We start from the raw sequence: 23,063 nt of genomic DNA on the forward strand, positions 1-23,063 counted from the left end.
ATCTTCATGTAATTACTTCGTGATCGGTGTGGCTTAAGAATAATGCTCCAGAAACCTTTTTCTGTCAATCGATACCCAAGAAATTCACGTTTTCTTTTAATAGACATAAGCCTCTGTTCAGTTATGATCAATATATTATGCCTGGTCGAAGGACCAAACTATTGTTAATGTCACAAGGGTGATCAGTGCTTGAAACCAATCACAATGGATAATTCTAAAGCTTTATGTGAGTGAGTAGAGTTTTCTGAGTTTTCTTTCAACAATTAGTTTGTTTCGATTTCTACATAACTATACACAATTCTAACCGAAAAATGAAGAAAATAGTGGGTGAAGCGTGAATTCTTCACACCTCTTGGTCCTTTTTACTGAATGGTAACTAACAATGTGTAAAATCTTTTTAAATCGTAAATTGCCTTTATATGAAACTATATTAGCTATGAAATATATATAGTGTTTTTCAAAATATTAATACAACGACAATAAAAGTCATTTCGATATATAATTTTTCCAACCATATGTTATGTAGCAAAATAATACTCAAATAATTTATGCACTTTCGCGGTATAATGATTATCCTTTACGAACTTTCACTTAAAGTCGTTTTAATCCTTTCAAGTGTTGAAAAAATATTATCTGTTTGAACATCCCTTGTAGAGTGGCAGACTACGTAAAAATTAATAGATTTAGGCTCAGCATAATAATATGGAAGTTGATATAATCAACTTATTTCTTGTCTGATGATTTTTCGTCTTAGGTTAGTGTGTTAAAGTTATTTATGGTTACATCCAAATAGGTACTTATTGGTGAGATCACTGCCAAAAAGTTAATTAAGTTTCAGGTGAATCAGTAAAATGGAAATTACACCTATGGTAGTAACAGTGCCCATCGTTTTGAAACTGAAGATCTAAATGTGTCGAGAAAAGACTATTTGCTCTGTATCGTCATTGAAGAAAAACTAAAAAGAATAAAAATTGTCAAACCATCATCCACATTTGTTTTCTTGCTCTAATGAAAGAAGGACTTTACCAAAGAATTATAAATCTGATCGTTATACTTCTGGTTGAACACACGACCGCCGCCAACGTGGGCCGAGTCCTTGCGAGATTTTTGACCGCCAATTTATCCACGTCAAAATCGTCGATCGGAAAAAGGGAAAGTGAGCGTGTTCCAAGTGTTGACACTGTTGACACTTGAGTCGGACAAGCAGGAAGAGTTGTTTTAAGGCTCGCTGTCATTGCGTCTGAGGCCGCGAATGATTGATAACGTGAGCAAGCTATTAACCCGTCCAGACCAAGTAGTGGCGGGGGCGCCACATTATCGCGGCTGTTCCGTGATTGACAACCATAGACATGTATCCATATGAAAACAGATTTTTCATTTAGTGGCGCCTATGCAAATTTCCATCTTCGATACATAAACAAGTGGATAAACTGGCCTCATGCTTGTCGTCACGTGTGCGTAAACATGTGTAGCGTCTGCGATTCTGCCGCGATAGTTCGGCTATGACGTGGCGGAATCCTTCCTTCTAATCGGGTTGGAAGGCCGGTGATGCAACGGTCGGGTTGCGGAATAGTTTATTGGCGGTTGGAGAAAAATGAGAAATTAGGTAAATTTGCAAACATGACTAAGCCTTCTGATGCCACTGAGATAATGTGCTTCCTTCCTTGGGCGATCGTTTAAATCTTGGACGGGTGTGAAGTATGCAGTAGACATTTAGGTCGTGTGCTTGCATAAGAAGGTGTCATTTAGATGTGAGTTTTTTCTTAGATGGGTGTGTTATAGCAAGTTTTGTTTGTTATTCAAAGTGACCATTTTTGGCAAATGCAACTATAAAATATACGTTTTTTGATCATACTGTCTCTTGACCCAACGATTGCTACGAAATTTTAAGTGCATCCTTTGACTACTCATAGTTTAAAAAATGGTGGCGCCAGATAAAATTATCAATTAAATCTCGTTCGAAATGTGCAGCAACACGTGCTACTCTGCGGATGCTCTAATAACTCGTGTGTACTTTAATTTTACTTGCACGAGATGTGATAATCATAGAACCTTGATTAAAATTTACTTATTCATCTTTTCCGGAAAGTTGACTACGTTTTCGCAAGAACTGTTGGACGAAATATGTGAAAAAATACTTCCTTATACGCGGTTTATTAGCTTCCGCTTGTAATAATCTTTGGTTTTTTAAAATTGCTGAAACAGGATATTTCAAAATAATAAACATAAACAAATTTATTTTGTCAACAATGACAGAACGAGCTCATATCACTTTCTTGTGAGTTTGGGAACACAATAACATTATGATAAGTGTTACATTCTACATGTCATACATGCATCGCTACCACAAGATTTATGATATCTCAAAAAGATTTTAACAAATCTTTGTTGAAAATGTAAACAAAATTAATGAATAACTGAATTATTTTACAAAGTATCTCTAAACTGAGTCATCTAATTTCTATGAAATTGTTTAGGCACGGTCACATTATGACTAATGTTATATATGAAAAATGGTACATGTATCACCAACAAAAACTCGATGACGTCATATTAGAGGTTATAAATACATCATTTGTAAACTTACTGGAATCTTTTTGTTTTCTTGTCTTTATTATATTAATTATTATTGTATTATTGTTTTTATTATCTTGCTTTAAAAAATTGCTTTCACGGTGTTCATTTCCTGAAAGCTAATTAAGGGAAGTATTTCATTAATTTGTTATTAGGATCATTGTGGGGAATGTCTGTCTAACTATGTTTTCCTGGTGTTTTAGAATTCACAGAATACAAAAATTTCTGTCTGTTTGTCGTTTGGTTAAAAAATAAAAAAGTCATTCTAAAACTGTGTGGAGTAAATTACATGCTTTTTTACGTAATGTATAATAAATCAGTTCTAATTGTATCACTGTTACCGAAGGTTGCTTTATTTTTCCGAATTTCTTTCATATATTTAAAAATCACCTCATTTTAATGAATGCATTTTAATGATTTGCATGTTACACAAAAATACTTGTAGTGTACGAATCTGCTTTCAGTTTTTTGGCTAAACGTTCAAATTTTCGCAAAAACATTTGCAAGGTATAATAACGTTTTATTCCCAACACGTTTTGCACGTTTCCGTGGCGCAGTGTGTGTATCGGAGAGACGGCGATTGTGAGTTTGATGCCGAACTTGGCCGTTTTCTTTTTCTTTTCTTGCATTGGTAATAACGTTGTGATTAGTTTTCTTTGGTGTTGTGACTAGAATTATCCATGTTGATGAAATTAAGAACGAGGCACCCTATTTTCTCGAAAATGTGAAGAATACGCGCGTCTTTATATGATAATGATAAAATAAGAATTTTACTATTCGAGACATTTTGCTCGATTGTGGTTTAATTTTTGAGAAGACAAACTCATTCAAATGAAACTAATTTCTACGTGACATTCTTTTGATGTATAAACATAACTAAACACTTGAGCTTCAGATTGCTATTATCTAGTGCCGACGGGCAAGGGGTGCCTCTGGTTTTTACTTTGCAGAGGTTATCACAAAACGAAGGTCGTAAAATCAAATTTTATAATTTTTTTAAGGAGCTTGATTTGTCAGATTATACTTACAGCCTTCGACCAATTCTTTATTGATCAAATTAAGAACCTCATTTTTTAGCTTTACTTATACAGGGTTACTAAAAAGAAATGAATGAATCAATTTATTTTATTGAATAAATCAAGAATTGTAAAACTGAATACTTTGAAATCTTGCAGACTTTTTAAAGTTATTGTAAGCATGGTAAATTGTTAATCAAAATCTATATATCATATTTTTTAGATTTGCTTAAAAAGGTGGCTCAAACAAATTAATGAATGAGTTAGTTTATTTTATTGATTAAATCAGGAAAATTTTGGGAATACATTACAGTTATTTTTATTATTACACTGCACCAATCCAAGTTTGATATACGCATCCTTGCAAAAATGTGTAAAGAAAAAACTCAACAGGAACGAAGGAAGAAACAACTTTCGACCATTTTTTTTTGAATGATCATGGCGACTGTCTAAAAAATTAATCTGCAAATAGATTTAGTTTATCAATTGCGTCAGGAACAATTTATCTACTTCCCACGAAATGTATCGACTAATAAGTAATGTTATAATTAGTGTCACATTGTAGATATTATTAAATTAATAAGTTGAGATTACTTCGAAAAGTTAGTGAAAAATACGTTCTGAGATTAAGTGTTACTTATCTATTAATTATTAAAAAAAATATAACCACATGTCATTGTGGTTATAAAAAATTGTAAATATATTTTGGTCACGATACTCCAAATATTTAAAACATAGCCAGTGATTTAACTCTTTCCGTCTTCAAGTCTAGAATTCCTAATTGTTTCCTTACATTAGAGCTTCACATTTAATGACTGCAAGTTCGTTTTGAGGACTGAGAAGAATCAGTTTAATCGACGCACCTGATGTCCGAAACTCCCAGATTGTTGCATTTAGCCCACTATTAACCACTTGTTTATCATGGTATCAATATAAAAATAAACTTTCCTCGTAGATATGTTGACATTATCGGTCTGAGACGTCTAAAATATGACAGAATCGCTGATTTAAAAAAAAATGTGATAGACATCAACATAATTTTCCATGTATTATATAAACATTGTGACAAATATGACAGCAAATCTATCATAAACAATTTCTTAACAAACAAAAATTCACAGGAAACCATACTGAGTCATGTCTAACATAGCCCTGCAGCTTATGGTGTAATTCTTAATACTTGCTTGCAATAGTAATAATAATAACTTTACATTTATTTGGTCATACTCAACTTATAAAAAAATTATATTGTTTTTCATACGCACCCATGAAATTAAATTAATTCAGCCAAATTACGAATACAATATTTTTTCTAGTGATGACTCTCAAAGTGCACTTTATGAGTGAAATATTTTGCACAGCAACACATTAATATCGTGAACGGTTAAAGGTTTTCGTTAATCACGTTGCTAGCAAATGTGATGACACCTGATCATTTTTTTTACAACGTTAAAAATTGTCACACAGTTTCATCTAACGTACAACGTTTTAAGATCCAGTTTCACCGCCTAATTACACATTTCCAAACAAAAATAAAAAAAACCGCAACCGCATTTAGAAATCTATTTTTACGAACGCATTTACATGTAACTCAGAGCGAGTGACAAAATATAAATGTAAATATAATGTGGATTTTTAATAACTTATTTTTTTTGTTTCCGGAAAAAAATGCGCGGCACACGTGAATCAAGATTTTTTCTGCTTGAAAACATGATTGTTAATTTCTACGAAGGCATATGGCGATGAACCTATTTTGTCTGACGCTCTTGCTCAGCTAGTCTCGTTTTTTGATCAATAGCGATAACTTGGAGTGTTAATTTTAAGCGAACTCTAACGTTCTAAATTGATTTGTTAATTGGTAGTTGCCTCTGAAACTTTAAATAATTTTTTGCACATTTAGCCAAGACAAGACGACCGCTGTAGGTTGGAATCTCTTCTGTACTTGTAACAAGTGTTGTGCAATTACTCGCCACTCATCTTCGGCCGGTCTAATAATGAAATCCGGCGCTAAATGTCGGGACGCCAGTCACACACTTTTTTATAGTCTGTGTAACAAAATAATGTTGGCGTCTTCATATATGGCAATAAATACCATATTGTCCCACTTCATATCCAAAGTATGACTAGTACGGTTTCGGCGGTTGCTTAGTGATGGTGGTGGCACGTGCTATGGCCTGAAAGCGCCTGCTGAAAGCGCCAGGGCTATGGAAGAAATTTTGAGCGGAAAAAAAATCGGGTAAACATTTTTTATTTACTAAACATGTTTACGTGGATAAGTAAACATAAATCGGGAAAGTAATCGATCGAAGCAATAATATTTTAATTTATTTTTAGTTAGTAACTCATTGTTTTTTGATGACGTCTATTCATCTTAAAATGCATTCTTGACATTCCTGATTTTTATGTATCGTAAAATAATAATTGTATTGTGCTTGCACCTGACTATTATTACATCACAATTATTGCGTTCGTGTCGTGAATAGTATATACTTGTTTTTATGTTGCATTTTAAACATATTTGTTTTGACTTTAGTTATAGGGAACGATGTTGCCGGGTTTTGTATTAACTGGATTTTTTCTTTGCAGGAAACACCATAAACCGCATCAGCTGCTAGTAGTAGTTATCTTTTCTTACATAATGGTAAGTGTAAATGACAAGACTTTCAACATTGTAGTTTACAGAAACTCGATAATTTATGCTTATAGATATGCCAAGTGATTTTGGCACGATGTGATGAATGAAATTATATAACCTTCATTATATTGCTTTTTTATGTTTGCTGTTGCTTTAACTGAGCTTCATTCATATAAATTAGTATTTAAATTTAACGTTACAACTTTTTAACTTACTTACGGTCGATCTTTGAGTGTTGCTGATTGCATAGGATCTGAAAAAAATATAACTGCATTAGTAGGTACACGTAATGCAAATTTTACACATGATAGAAATTTTTTATCAATATACGTTTTTTTATTGTTAAAAATTCTGTAATTGATTTATTTTACAAATAATTTGAAAATAATGTATTACTTATTTTTTTCGTAACTTTTGTGTCTGAAACAATTTAAAATAAAAAAATGGTAATCCAGTAATCCAAATTTTTGTTCTGTTGAAGTTCTGCGTCATGTCTTTTCAATCGACAGAAAATATAATGAATACAAGGAAGAGCAACAGTTGTATTGAGACGTCACATTTCTAAACAATTGACAATAAAATAAAATTTATACTCTGAAATTAATTGACAATTCTCTTGTTTGACGCAATTATGTACCTTGTGACGGTAAGATGATGTTATTGGATTTATTTACAGTAAAGAACTTGATGAAGGAACAGTCAATTAATTTTTGTTTTGGAATCTTCACGTTGAATGTTAGACCATTGTGTAATTATTTCATAAATGGTTATATACTACAATCATGTACTATAGTCTATATAATAAAAAAAATCAGTGTAACAATGTCCATGATTCTTTATTTTCTTGTTGCAGGTTTTGAGTCAAGCAGATAATGAATGTCCTAATTATAACGTAGAGAAGGTCACACTTTTTTCGGATTATTCCAAAGGGTGTCTTCGTGTAGAAGGAAATAGAATCGTGGCAAGCAAGTCCGAACGTTTAGAGTTGGAAGAAAGTACGTTTGCAAGTATTTTCCTGGTTCCTTACTAAAATTATATTTTTAGATTATTTATACAAAGTGACGATAGAGGAGTATTCCATGCTGTTGTATCACATACAGAGCGGCAAATTCATCTGCTGGAACAAATCGTATAAAAAGCTTGTCCCAAGGGTAAGTTATTTGAAACGCTATAATGTTTTGTGACGTTGTTAATTTTAGAGAAATCCGACTAACTTAACGTACTGCAAATTCAATAATACTGTGTCGATAATAGAAGCCTACAAAAAACATAAAGCAAGGGTTATTACTAGGGACAACAAGGGCAGGGAGGTGGAAATACGATTCAACAGATCAGGTGCCTTCGCTAGACCAAAGCTTATGGAAAAGTGTATAAGGCATTTGCGTCTGCATGAAAAGGTGCACTGCGAAGTGAAAGAGTTCTTGAAGTGGGTGTTGGATCCAGCGCAAATTCAGAACGGCACCAAACAAATGGAGGCCTATATACAATTAATAACGAGGTGTGCAGGTCCGCACTTGGTGATGAAACCTGTGGCCTGTGAAAGCACAGGCCAATCCGACTTCTGTATACGAATGAAAGAAATTCATACAAGCCATCACAAGCTATCGCCGGAAATCCAAGATTTGTGTAAAATAAAAGATGTGGATAAAAATTAATGACTGCGTCCGTGTAAACAGTGAAGTGTCAGTATTTTATAGTATCTATGAAGTATGTGAGATTGTACAAAGCTTCCGTCTAAATAATTTCTTTCAGTTCCACTTCCTAGCGAGGAACCACCAACGGACGTTCGCTTTGTATAATATAAGTGTATTGTATGGTATGTACAAATTCATTGTACACCCATATTCATATATACTATGTAAAAACCCGGTATTAGCGATATTGTACATTGTATTTATTTTTTTATTTTTATTTTTGCTTCGTGTGTTAATTTAACGTGTTTTTGTATAGTTTGTGTAAATTATTGATCGAGTCCTTGGACTATGAATGTGAGTGTACAGTCTTATTTTAACCCCTATGGGGTTTTATTTAACTCATAATATATAACTTTTGTACATTAATTATTTATTTTTTTGAATAATTGTATGGGCACCAGTTCCAGTATTTTACTAATATTTTTTTATCTCATTTAACCGGTGCCTGAATAGTGCTATCCATGTTTTAATGGTCCGTTGGGCAATCCAATTGCAAAAATACCAAATAATGAATGAGGCTTTGATAATATATATTATAATATAGAACATTTTTATATATTGTGTGTTATTCGTTGTTATTTGCAGTTATGTCAGCCTCAAAATGTAAGATCTGTGCCATGTCTCTACAATGTCCTTAAAGTTACATTCCAAATCATTATACATAATTATTACGCATTTACAAAAAATACATAATTTAAAGTAAAGGTCGAGTTTTTTTCTCCTCTCAAAAACCACAAAAATTAACATAATGGTAAGACAGAACTAACGAAGGTAACAATAAAAATGATTTATGTAAACTCGTTTCCCAAAAATGAGCATTTTTCCTGTTCCTAAAACCAGTGTTCGTCTTGGTGCACTATAAATGAAGACCACATTTTCAAACAGCTATAGTCGCAGATCTTCTTTCCAGAACTAAAGCAACGGTGTCAAAAACATCAGTTATCTGCAAAGATCTAAGTTAAGGTAAGTTATCAACGTTTACTGTGATGTAAGCAAACGGAATAAGTGGGTTTCAATTCATCACTGACGATGAAAGTTCAAGACAGAATAATAGGTGTTTACAGCTGTTTTGAATTACATGAAATCAGAGTTTTTTACGAGATTCTTAAAGATAAAAGACTGATAAGGACTGGAATGTTTTAGTGGATTTATAAAGTAAATTTTGTTTAGCAAATAATAATAAAGATTAGTTATAAATGAAGATCTTTTATATACTTCCAGCGTCTGACCTAAATTAGTTAATAACATTGGTATACAACGAAAATTTAAGCAAAAAAATGGCTGGATCGGGCAAGGTTTGACTCTACATATCTGTTTTCAGCCCCACTTGATACGTTTAAGTTGACATAAGTACTTTGTTATGAGATATTTTGTTTTATTCTGTTCATGGTTACTAGACTGAGCAGGGAAGAAAAGTACAATATTTTGTCTTAACATTATTAACCTCTGCAAAGCAAAATGTAATTTTTCTGGCTGGTAGTGCTTTATCGTGTAGAAAATTCGAATTTTTTAATTTTTTGCGAATTCAGTATAAGTAGAAAAAATCTACGATAAGATGGGTGAAAGATTTTCAGCAAAATTCTCAAAATAAAACGATGCATTGTTGTGGAACCACAGATTTCAGAGATGAAGGTGAGGTGTTGGTGAGAATTCTCACTTACTCATTAGATTAAGTAACTCTAAATCATTTGATTCCATTCACAAAAGCATCAAATTAGACAAAATTGTCAACATTTTAAAATTATCCAAAGAAATTTCAAATGTTCACAAACCCGAGGTGGCGAAAATCATGCAAGCTTCTGTTTGGGATTCATCACAAATTTTTGTTCCTTGAGAAACGTTCCTGAAGTTGACGATAATTTGGGCGAAGCGTTGTACAAGATAACAATCGTTATTGTTCTACATCAGAAATAATAGACCATCAATTACACTACATTAAAACTTGGTTGTCTATGTTAATACCATCTGTACTATAAAAAATTGGTCGAAAGTTATTTCGACAGAAATTCCCTTGCTTCTCAGGTACAGTCCAACAAATACTGTTTCTCTGATAAGTGATTTTACTTTTTCGTGATAACCTCTATGGAGTAAAAACTAAATATAAGGTAATAGAAAAAAAGAAGGTTTCGCCTTTTTAAAAAAAGATAGTTGGGAGCCCCGAGAAGATTTAATATTTTTAAAAAAAGACAGTTGGGGCTCCCCGAGAAGGTTTCGTCTTGTTTGAAAAAGGACAGTTGGGATCACCGAGAAGGTTTCACATTCTTAAAAAAAAAAATTGGGGCCCCCGAGAAGGTTTTACATTCTTAAAAATAGACAGTTGCAACCTCTGAGAAGGTTTCACATTCTCAAAAAAGACATTTGGCGCCCCCAAGAAGGTTTCCCATTTCTAAAAAAGACAGTTGGGACTCTCGAGAAGGTTTCACATTCTTAAAAAAATACATTTGGGGTCCCAGAGAAGGTTTTACATTTAAAAAAAGGACAGTTGGAGCTTCCGAGAAGGTTTCACATTAGAAAAAAACATTTGGCGCCCATGAGAAGGTTTTAAATAAAAAAAAAGACATTTGGGACTCCCTAGGATGTTTCACATTAAAAAAAGACATTTGAGGTCCCTGAGAAGGTTTCACATAAAAAAAATTGCCTCCCCCAAATGGTTTTACATTTTTAAAAAGGACAATGGTGCCCTCGAGAAGGTTTCACATTCTTAAAAAAATACATTTGGGGCCCCAGAGAAGGTTTTACATTTTTAAAAATGACAGTTGGAACCCCCGGGAAGGTTTCACATAAGAAAAAAACATTTGGCGTCCCTGAGAAGGTTTTAAATTAAAAAAAAAAAGACAGTTGGGACTCCCGAGAAGGTTTTACATAAAAAAAGGCATTTGAGCCCCCGAGAAGGTTTCTGTTTCATTCATTAATTTTTTTGAGCCACCTGTTTAAGCAAATCCAAACGAGAAGCCGACTTCACGAACGTGTTGTGTACAATATTTTTTGCAACGAATAAACTTTAAAACCGAAAAGATTAACTGTGAGTTTTTTATAAATAGGGCTAGGCGGTTGAAATTATTGGGACCCCCGAGAAGCTTTTACAAAAAAAAGACAATTGACGCCCGAGAAGGCTTTCCAGTTTTAAATAAAGGGGGCGTATTCTCACCTTTTCCAGAAACTGGAGTAATTTCATCAGTAAAAAATTCGTTATGGCGTCATAAACATAGATAATACACAGTGCGAGAAAAGAAAAGAAAAAAAAAACGAAAATCCAAGGTTGGAATCCTGACTCGTAACCAGTAGACCACCACCAGGATGCCCTGGTGAACTGTTATTATACCGTGGATTATGTTTTTGCAAAAATATGGACTGTTAGGGAAAAACTCCATTCGTACACCACACTTACAGGATTATATTGTTGTATGATAGTTAAATCAAATAAACATAGAATCCTTTGAAATTACGTCATCAAATTGTTGGTGGCGAAGGTTAGTAAAGTTTTGGTTAGCAATTAACCATCTATATGATGTTTCTAATATACATACAAAATTTAACAACAATCGATCCGACAGTTTCGGGATTACGTGTCTAGTAGAAATGGATATAAACATCAGACAGGCACACAGACGGAAACGTGATACTACTTTTTTCGTACTCTAGGGGTCATGAAACGTCGAGAAAGTATAAAAGTGGCCATTCGTCCAATGGACTCCATTACTATACTTCCTCAGGTTAAGCTCGGGAAGCAAAAATCCGAAATCTTAAACGCTGTGGAAAGTAGATCAAAAATGTATATAAGGAGTCTTTTCGAAACTCTGGTGAAATTTTTCATCATGTATCTTTAAAATTTAATTTCTCAGTTATTTAAGGAAATTTCGGGTCGCAATTTCACCACTGTTGAGATACAGCTTCTTCGACACAACCTGTTTTTACTGAAATAAAAAATCAGACAATGTTTTTGTACGATTTATAAAGTTATCTAAACTGGAAACGGTGGTGAAAACCGCGTTCCGAAATTTCCATAAATATTTGAGACATAGATTTTTAAAGATATGTGAATAGAAGTTTCACCAAAATTGAAAAAAAAAATAGGTAGTCTTAAAAAAACCTAGCATTGCGTTATATAGAGAAAGTCGTGGACGAGTTAGATCTAAAATTTCATAACAATAATAAGTCTGTTAATAATGGAGATACTATATTCTGATAATGTATTGACAGCGCCACAAGAGGGAAAATTAGAGTTAAAGAATTTTTTTCAGAATATCATTTTGTAAAACTGATACGTCGGTAAGTGATTTTATTAAAAACTTGAATGCCATCTAGTGAGAACTTTAATACAATTTTATATATTTCAATTATTCAACTTTTTCGTAGTTTACATACTGAAGAGTCATAGAAACCCTCTCGATTGAATTTTTTTTTGTGTAGCTGTAATTCAAAAATAACACCAGAAGGTATTCGCTTCAAGCTTCAATATTTTTCACCATATTTTTTAAAATATGGACAGATGCATGATATATACAAAAGCTGCAGAAGACGTTAAAATTACTGCTAGAAATTTGTTATGCAGTAGGTAAACTGAAAATTTTGAACTCTGAAGGTGTGTCTCAATCGTCTCGTTTTCTGAAAAGGACACGATTTGGGTTAGTAATGATTTCTGGTGTAAGTTGAGAGAATGGAGGAAATGTTGGTTCTATACCGTGTGACTATTAATGAGTGAAGCAAATGCTAATACATATGTCAGTTTATAGTAACTTTGAAATTTTATTTTTACTTATATGTTAAGGTTATAGAGGGGATGGTAAACGAGCATCATTTTTACTAAACATTAGCTAAAACTTTGATTCTTTCTCCTGTAACGCCGAAAACACAAAACAACAAAAATCACAGTTTTGGTCATTTTGTATTTTCGATGCTATAGGGAAAATAAAGTTATAGTGTTATCGTGCACTGAGAGATCTAAGAACACTGGCAAATTACTATAATGAAAAGTTAAAAACGTGTGAATTTGTTGTGCTTTAGAGGCAGGGGAGCTGCAAAGAACTCTCTTTTTTAGCAGATTAGCGGTTAATTAATGATCAGCTTGTCAAAAGTAACCCTCTTTTGTGACTTTTTAACACCTGTCACGAAACAAATGAAACTTGGTACAAGGACCTAAACTGTCCAAGTAGAAATCGTTAGCTAGGCAATTGTTGGCGATTTGTTGACTACTTGTCACAACGCATCCATATTACTAGAGACTGTGTATTCAACAAAGATGAAAGAAATGACAGAGGCAGCTTAGCTTTATTCATTCTTGTTAACGAGCCTGGCAAGGACTTTAGTTTTAAACTTCCTTCCAGCAAATTTTACGATTAGTGATTATTATTAAACCAAATAAAATTAGATTGTAATGTTTAACCTTTTGCTTTTTAAATTAATCATTGAAATCGTGAAGTGTACATACAAAATAATGACTGCAGTGAAACATAAATTTTTAGTTATGTAACCTTGATTTTTATTATGTAACAATACATTTCGACTGAACTGCTACTAATACTACTAAGGCTTGTCTTACTTTTTCGTCGTTTTACTGATATCAACTGTCAGTAGCGACAATTTGAAAACGGTAGCACCGAGAAAAGATAAAAGATTGCTGTTGAAAGGTATGTGGGGCAGGCAAATTAATTACGTTGCAGGCAGGAAAATAGCTATAATGAAAACAGTATTTTCTGGAATCAAACAAAATATATGTGACTATTTTAGTATTCATATATGTAAGCCTCGATATTAATCCAACACGAGGACTAGTTTTAACAAACCCGTGTTAATTAAATTGTCAACAAAAGTAAACCTGAATCGCCTCTACAGCTGAAGTCGGAACATGTTAATCACCTTTAATAACTTAAACAAAATAATAAAAGCACTTTTTAAATAAGTCTCCAGGAGCATTCTCTACCATGATGGATAGTTTTCTTTTGATATCCGCAGACAATATGGCAGTCGCCGTACATGCGAACAATACCATTGTGACACTAGCTACTCTCTGGGCAACCGTTGCTTTCACGCAAATCCGAAAGGTGATTTCTGCCTTCCGATGGGGGTTGCTCTAATTCTTCATGGCTCAATTGAAGTGAAGAGACCCAGTGGTCCAACACCCGTTCGTCCTGAATTAAGAACAATACAAAAGAATTGCCCTCCTCCCTTGCCTGTTAATCTGTGTATCACGCATCTGCTCGGGATTTGAATACCAAATAATTTATCGGTCGACAGCACGTGCCGCGTTCTTGCCACTAATGGACGCAATCGGAATTGTTTGGATAAACACCGAAACGACTTCTTTTTTGAAAATGCCTTCAAATGGTGCGTGATAAAGGCAAAAGCCACCTAAAGTGACCAGGAAGCGATGCCAACAAAGGCGAAAGTTTCACGGTCGACGGAGCGGATGATTTCGAAATGTAATTTTATGCATTTGCTCGTTCGGTTTTTATTCATTCGCCTTTTTCCGACCCACCAACTTCGGTATAGAGTGTGCATTATGGACTCTGGTTTTGGTCCATGTTGGTGGGGTTTTTGTTCATTGTTATTATGTAATTAGTTTCGTAACGACGGCCGCACTTTTGCAATTACTACCTTTTTATAAAAATTTAGTTTTATTTTATAACTTTTTTTTCTATTTTCTGTTATTATTGAGGTAACGTGGAAAGTGCTCCTAGTGACTACCATTGTCTATATGATAGTACCTATAGGTTCTTTAAAAACGAATGTGAAATACTGATTCTGGTTTTCGGCTCATTTTATGCAACTTATGGATTCTCTATTTTTTTTTAAGTTATGCGGGTTATAACAGAGGATTTTTGTGTGGGTAATCAGAAATTTCAGTGTTGATGAAACTTTTTAGTAAATACGAGTTGCACAAACATTTTGCATTTATAAAACAAACTGTAAAATTATGCAACTTTTATCTCCCAGATATGTTTTTCGACAGCACTTACAAGAACTGTTGAAAGAGTAAAAATAATCTCAACATTTAGTACTCTCAACAGTTTCGTATATTGAAAAAATGTAAATAAACACGATATAACATTTTTACATAAATTTCACCAATTTGATAACAAATAAATAACCTGCTAATTTTTTAGTAGTTTTTAGGTCTTTGAAGCGTAAAATGAAACAAAACAGTGTAGTGTTTGTGATACACGTGAGTTACGTTAAGCGTTAGAACAGATTGCAGTACAATGATAAACTTTAAGTAATTCGCAAATACATGTATCTGATTTTGCTTAAGCAGATTAAGTACTGTTAAATCTTATACCAACACGTCTCGACTCTAGTTTATATATTTTTTTAATAGAAATTTTACGACTTGTAGTCGATAAACGAAAAATAGAAGAAATACTGTTTGGGCAGTTTGCTTACGCTACGTTGTTTCGTTTACAGCAACCAATCACACTTTGTGGTTTTCATTTTCTTTGTCTAAAGTATGTAATAATTTATAACCTGGTGACTCATAACATAAACGCAAGACGTTTTGAAGATTAAGTACCCCTTCTTGCTCCACCTTCCCCTATATTCAAGTCTGTGAATGTTATCTGAAAATTACAAAACATTTGCACGGTGTGTATGAAGTACGACGTCAGGCTATCCTTTTTCGATAATAGGTACAAGTAGGTATGTGTTATAGGCAAATAAAAGATTTCTTTATTACTTACCGAATTAGGTCAGACGCTAGAAGCTTTTAAAAGGTAGTTATTTGTAACTAATCCTTTATTACTGTTGTTTGTTATACAAAACCAACTTCTAAATCCGTTAGAAACAGTTCTTGTTCTCTTATCAAAAATGAAATAATAAGTATTAAAGTTTAAATGTTTGGAGGAAATAAGATTAACGAGATTTAACTTTACAATTACGCTGTGTTTGTATATAAATTGCATTTTATTTTTAAATATGTGTGATCTCATTCATTACAAATTATTATTAAAGATTTCATACTACATTGTAAACATTTTATTTTACAAAACAAACAGCCCTGTAGTTTTGGTTTAACGAATGTACATTAGTTATTTATAAACTTCATAAAACAAATAAAAAAAAACTAATCCAAGAAATTCAGAATAAATAAAATGTTTATTTTGATGCCACAGGGGAGAGAAAGCGAATTAAAAATGTTTTTTAATCATTTTGTAAGAACAAATTACAGGATAATGTATTTAACAAAAAAATTAGGCAAATACTAGATCAAAACAAATATTTCGTCAGGACTTCTGTCGCCCCTGAAACAAATTCCGCTGACATGGTTAATTTCCATTGTTTATGTTTATACTTCGAAACAATTCGACTATAAAAAGAAAATGAAATGTGATTGATTTTTGTCTCCTTAAAACAAATGAGTTGACTGATTAATACCGCAAAACGGTCCGAAAGTTATTTTGGGTGAGGAGCTGTTATTGGAATAAAAATTATTTGCAGTGCGACATTACAGTTTGTTTGATTTAAAAAAAAGATGGAACGATGATGAGAACGCTTGGAAAGCACCTCCTAGCGTCGAAACCTAGGCAGCTACAACGCAGTTGTTCACACGCGTGTGAGATATGAGTTATAGGATAAAGCGGATATTGCACAAACATTTTTGTAAAGTAATTGTGATAAAAAGTAAATGCGGATTCGTAAACTACAAGTGTAGGAGTATATAATTTTATAAAATTTAAAAACATATTTATTGTTAAAAATTTCGAGGGGACGCGTTTAACCATTCCTAATTAATATATATACAAAATTTGACAATAATCGGTCCGGTAGTTTTGGAGATTATGTGTCTATATAAAATGGATATAGACGCCACACAAACAGACAGACAGAGGGAATAGCGAGACTACTTTTTCGTACTCTAGGGGTCATGAAACGTCGAGAAAACATAAAACTGTCGATTCGTCCGATGGACATGGCTTACGCTCAGGGAGTAATTAACAAAAGGCTTCAATGTTTGGGTTACATAGTAGGTATCGAAATTGAGGCCCAACTTATTGGAAAGATTTGTAAGATTACTTTATTATGATTAAATTTACGGGCGAATCATTTAATCATATTTTATCTACGAGAGTGTCAAATTTAATTTATTCCACTTATTTCAGTTAAGTAGCGCTAGATTACCGCACTTATTTTTTAATGTAAATAAAAATTGCATAAACTCATTTTAAGCAAGTTCTAAAGTGGTATAAAAAACGTGGCACCTGAGAACTCAAGTCTATGTTTAAAGTTCAGAATCATGATAATTATACATCTTGAAAACGAATTAAATACAGGTCAGAACATGTTTCCATGAACTAATGGTCAATTTATGTGTAGATTTTGTAAATTTTTTGCTGATTCTTTGAAGAATTCATATTTTTTTAATATCATAGTTTTGATTATTAAATTAATATCAATATCAAACATCAAAAACAGAAAGAATTCCTCTAACTATCTAAATCTTTCACAAGCAGTGTATCAAATTTTTGATGGTCCAAAATGCAGTGTAGGCAGATCAAAGCGATGCAGATATATTTATTTTAATAATTTGACTATCCGCATTGCGACAGTTAGACATAAAACAGTAGGATTACTAAGCAATATCAGTTTATAAGATATATAGATATACAAGAATTACTTTACTTAAAAACAAATCGTTCCTACCAACACGTTCCAGATTAGGCAACCAAGAATATGTTCGAATATAGAAAACAGCATAAGTACTCTCCTTTTGAACATTTTATGATCGATACAAACTCCTCCTCAGGAAAGTTTGCTCAAAAAGACCAAGCTATAGTGATCAATAGGAGGTTTGGTCCAGCCAAAAAACATTAGCTACTCCTGGTTTCGATAAATAATCAAACTGTTGGAATACGCCCTTCGATAACACCAGCACGTGGTATCATAATATGAAACGTCTGTTCCACAATACTTCACATGAAAATTCTGGGACTTCGCACTTCCGTTTTTCCCGTCCATTGGTTTTAAGGCTTTTCTCGAAGGGACGACCGTCATCAAGAAGCTCTTTGCTACCCCCGTCGAGTCCAACGCCAATACGAATTAACACCGGAGGACAACCCACTCCTGTAGACCTTGGAAACTCGCCCCAAAGTCCAGATTTTGTCTGCTTAGATGGTACCTGAGCAGACAAGTTGGTATGGTACTGCTAAGAGGCTAGCGTCGACTCCACGTGGTCCCGGGGTAACCTTTTCACTCGCCACCCAGTCTGTACCATCGGAGGTGAGGTTGGCTAGCTTGTTCGAAGTATGTGAAAAGAGCGAGTTACTCGGTGATGAACGCGCCAACCCCATAATTGGTGAGTTAATTCGCCTTATAGTTGTCTTACTACCCGAATATTTCCCTAACCAGCAGGGAGGAACATTTCCATGTGTTAGTAGGGACCGTACCTGAGTTTGACGGTATGATAAACCTGGGTCAGTGCATCACTTCGAGATTTGGTAAATCTCGCTGTTCGTGACCTGCTGTAAGCAGCAGGTGGATTCGTTGCCCTATTATATAAAGTTTCACCCCAAGAGTTACGCTCAGTAAGTGCACTCTTTAGGAGTCCAATTATCCCGTCCCCTCGCCTTCCATCAGTGTAAGATTAAAAGCCAACCTTGTAGCCTAAGCCAATCTAAAAGATCGAATCTTTAAAGGTACTAGCCCCGGTCATTCAAGAAGAATCCCTTTGACCCGGGTACCTGCGCTTTCCCTGGGACGTCGAAGACTCTTCATGTACGTGCAACCGCAAAGCCTTGTCCCAGTCAAGTGGCAATGCAATAGAAATACCCAGCATCAAATTCGCAGCCCTTTTACAGAGAACTGAAAGTTTTGGTTGACCTCTATCAGAGCTCCCGTTTGTGAAAACAGCCTTTACCACGCGAAGATAGGAATTGGCACAGTGCAAGAGATGCTTTTCTGTTTTATAAAGTATGTCCTATCGGTAGCTGTACCGGCAGGATTATACTGTTCCTCTCACACCCTCCATACGGAGGTAACGCTAACCTGGTTTCCCGATCCTGAAGCCCACAGTACCTCACGCTGTAATTGTTAACTCCTGAAACCAAAGATTACAAACCCTTATCTCTTATGAGTTTTTGAGAGCGGGTATTCAGAGCGAGGGACACGGTTATGTTTATCTTACTGTTACATGTTTTTGGTGTCAGCAAGATCGTCCTTTAGTCAGAAATTGTTCAGAAAACTCCGCATCAGCAAATGAAATGGAAAATCATTCAGCAAGCCCTAATGATCCACCTATTAACACCAACAAGTCTGGAAAGAGGGGCAGTGTAGTTGAAAATTCGTCACCAACAATAGAAAAGTTGGTTCCTTTTTCCTTTGACAACAAAAGACCTTTGACTTCAGAAGCAATGTTCACGCGTGTTCTAGATCTTTCAGCTAACAATTTTTTTTTTTCTAGAACCACGGTAGTTACACAAAAGTCAAACCTAGTGATTCCACGGAAAGTTCAACAGACAATTGAATTAATAGCGCCATTTAAGCACCGCTTTGAAGCCACAGATGGCACTTCCTCCTTAAAATTTGATCAGTTATCATCTGTTACCGGGCCAACATTTGGAGGCCTGATTAGTGCGATCATTAGGTTAAGGAATTAGATAAGTTGTTTTATTCAAATAATATTTAAGCATGTCCGAGATCCGCGGCACCGCGGTCCGAGATCCGCGGCACCGCGGTCCGAGATCCGCGGCACTGCGGTCCGCTAATCGGAGCGCGGCTGCGACAGCAGCCGCATATAAAGATACGTAAAATTAGAGCAATAGGCAGTTGAGTTGTGGGTTTCAAGGAAGTCTGTTGTCGTCAGTGCTCGCCCCGGCGGCTAAACGGCCAGACAACCCCAATAAACCGTACCTTCTTCTTTCATCGAGGCTTTTATTTACGAAAAACCCCGTGCTCAGTTGTTTGCCGTAGCAAACAAAGCACCCACACCGGTTCTTTTCAGAACCCCATCACCCAAGGGCACTCCGACACCCTGGAACAAAGTCGGCGTACCGACGCGGGTTAAAGACCGGACGCTTCCCCGCTGGAACCGCGAGGTCGCGACGACCCGGTCCCGTAACACATTGGCGCCCAACGTGGGGCCCTTTTCTGACAAAGCTGTCAGGGGGGCTCATTCGACTACAAGGAGACCAGGCTCCGAAAAAAGAAAAACGACTTGGCCAGCACGATGCCGCCCCAAGTCCACATTGTAGACTTCTTTCCGGCCAACTTCCATGGAGGTCAGCGCCGTGAAGACGAACACAAGGCGACCGCAATTCTGAAGACGACTTCCACCAGACACCTGGTGCCGCCACTCCAGGTGGTGGAGCCGTCGCACACATTCGAGACAACGCAGCCACTCCCGTCCAGCAGCCGCTCTGAGGGTCCAGCGGCACCCAAGACTTCCTGCGGGGCTGAAGGCCTCGTCGGACCGCAACCGCCCCAGATCTGCGACTTGCCCGGCTTGAGTGGCGATTTTTCGCTAATTTTCCAAGGTCTAATGGAACGTTTCTACCAACAGATGTCAGCCGCCACCACCGCTGCAGCCCCTGCGGCCATGACCACCTCGTTCCTGCCGATGCCGACCTTCCAACCGGAGGATTTCCTTCTGACGTTCGGGGGCGAACCTGAGGAGGACCCGGAGCTGTTCGTAGAGAGTTTGGAGGCCTACTTCCTCGAGGTCGGGCCGATGAGTCACCGCCACCAGGTGCTCGCGGCGCACCGTCAACTGCGAGGAGTCGCAGCCAGGCGTAACAAACATTACGCCCGCCAAGACGCCTGCATCGCGGACCTGTGGAGGCGCTTGCGAAGCGAATTCGGCACGGAGAACAACTTCTCCGAACTGGTGGCCGTATTTACGTCAAGTTTATACAACAGGCAAGAAGATATTGACGTCTACGTTACCCGGCAGCTGCAGCTATACCGCCGCCTGTTTCCCGACGGCCCAGAACAACGCCTGATTCAACAACTAATCAGGCAAATGCCAGTTTCAATCCGCGCTGCTCTTGCTGTCCGCAAGTACGACAGCGTCGAGGAATTTTGTCGGACGACTCGGAGAGTCCTCGACATCTCCGCCGACGATGGAACCGAGCCGGCAGAGAACTGGCATCCACCTAGGGGAGCTTCACCACCGAGACGGCCCCCACCACCTGGGGGACCCGTTCCCCAATTTCCACCCGACATCTACGCCGCTCCGATGCTCCTACCAGAGCACATGAGAGTGGCGAATCAGCAGCCAGAGCCAGAGGCAGAAGTAGATCCACCGGCCACGCCGTCCAGAGAACTTCACCTCCAGGCCGGTCCAATGCTCCAACCGGAGTCCGAAGCTGAGGCAGATCAGCAGGCAGTTTCACCTGCGGAACCTCGCCTCCAGGTCCAGTGCGGTGTTCCCGCCGAACCGACACCCACGACAGAGGCAGATCAGCAGGCGGTTCCACCTGCGGAACCTCTCCTCCAGGTCCAGTGCGGCGTTCCCGCCGAACCGACACCCACAACAGAGGCAGACCAGCAGGTTGTCCCACCTGCGGAACCTCTACACCAGGTCCGACCCAGTAACTATGTGACCACAGCAACGATCTCGCTCCAGGACGTGGTCAAGTCGGCGCAGATCACAGATCCGGAAGTCGCGGACATGATATGCCGACTGCGACGCATCACCAGAGAGGGGCCTGAGGCGAGAGGCGACGTCGGGTTTGCGAAGAACTACGTAGTCGACGGCGGCATACTATGGCGACGAGGTGACCAACGACGCCTGTATGTGCCGGACATCGCCCGTCCAGCGGTGTTCCGCGCTTTTCACGACTCCGTGGACGCCGGACATCCCGCGCCAGAAAAAACCGTCCGCGTCATCGCGCGGCACTACGCCTGGCCGTCGATGGACGACGACGTTCGGCGACTCGTTAACACGTGCCGCACATGTGCGGGCACGACGGATGGTCCTCACAAGCAGAAGGGTCCACCACGCACCTACCTTCCTAACAGACCAGCGCCCCGGGTCAGAGAACGACCCCAACTAGCGACACCGTCCCAGAACAGGCATCAGGATGTCGTCCAGACCCAGCGAGCGAGCTGGTCAGGTGATGGACCCGGAGTAAACGTCACGGAGCTGGGGTGGAATAAAAAAACATTCCACTCCGATGACGCACTGTGACGGTCCCACCGCACCAAAGTCAGGCCTTCGGAAGAGGGGAGAGTGTTACCGGGCCAACATTTGGAGGCCTGATTAGTGCGATCATTAGGTTAAGGAATTAGATAAGTTGTTTTATTCAAATAATATTTAAGCATGTCCGAGATCCGCGGCACCGCGGTCCGAGATCCGCGGCACCGCGGTCCGAGATCCGCGGCACTGCGGTCCGCTAATCGGAGCGCGGCTGCGACAGCAGCCGCATATAAAGATACGTAAAATTAGAGCAATAGGCAGTTGAGTTGTGGGTTTCAAGGAAGTCTGTTGTCGTCAGTGCTCGCCCCGGCGGCTAAACGGCCAGACAACCCCAATAAACCGTACCTTCTTCTTTCATCGAGGCTTTTATTTACGAAAAACCCCGTGCTCAGTTGTTTGCCGTAGCAAACAAAGCACCCACACCGGTTCTTTTCAGAACCCCATCACCCAAGGGCACTCCGACACCCTGGAATAAAGTCGGCGTACCGACGCGGGTAACGACCGGACGCTTCCCCGCTGGAACCGCGAGGTCGCGACGTCCCGGTCCCGTAACACATCTTGGACATAAGTTTTTCAGAAGATCTTGTACGCAGCAAAAGAAACTGAAGAAAACTGTGTCACAGGGTCCACATTGAATAGATTCTGCAGTTTTAGTTAACTATGCTTCTACTGTGCTCAAATCGTTAAGTAAGCTTATGCAAAAACCTTCTGATGCTAATGAATAGCCTGAGGGCTGGAAAATAGCAATTATCAAACTGAATTTTAAGAAAGGTGATAAACTGGATGCTACAAAAATGATGGACTCCATAATCGTCGATAACATGTTGAAATTATTGCTCGAGAATGATATAATCCCTAATCCTCCCTGGTAAATCAGTGGAGAGCAGATTCTTATGTTGTCTTGATGACTGCTCCAGGGAGAAGCCTGGTTCCGTCGGCTCTGGGAAGTTGGGGCTGGTAGGCGTTACCTCCGTAAGGGGGATATTATGATCCTCCGGTACAGTTACCGGAACGACATA

At 37.5% G+C, this 23,063-nt stretch overlaps 1 protein-coding gene across 1 annotated transcript in view; it reads left to right on the forward strand.

The window, feature by feature from the left end:
• Nucleotides 1–8,623, forward strand: part of LOC135127340 (uncharacterized) — a 126,755-nt gene extending 118,132 nt beyond the window's left edge. Inside the window, exons 4-7 of the mRNA XM_064053784.1 lie at nt 6,177–6,231; nt 7,079–7,220; nt 7,270–7,376; nt 7,425–8,623. Of these exons, the coding sequence (XP_063909854.1) occupies nt 6,177–6,231; nt 7,079–7,220; nt 7,270–7,376; nt 7,425–7,880 (760 nt within the window). The 3' untranslated portion in view covers nt 7,881–8,623. The remainder of the gene's footprint in view (nt 1–6,176; nt 6,232–7,078; nt 7,221–7,269; nt 7,377–7,424) is intronic.
• Nucleotides 8,624–23,063: the final 14,440 nt, after the last annotated feature.

This window comes from Zophobas morio, unplaced genomic scaffold (genome assembly GCF_036711695.1).
Source record: "Zophobas morio isolate AGI-343-1 ecotype UQ-CSIRO unplaced genomic scaffold, CSIRO_AGI_Zmor_V1 ptg000011l, whole genome shotgun sequence".
Taxonomy (NCBI): domain Eukaryota; kingdom Metazoa; phylum Arthropoda; class Insecta; order Coleoptera; family Tenebrionidae; genus Zophobas; species Zophobas morio.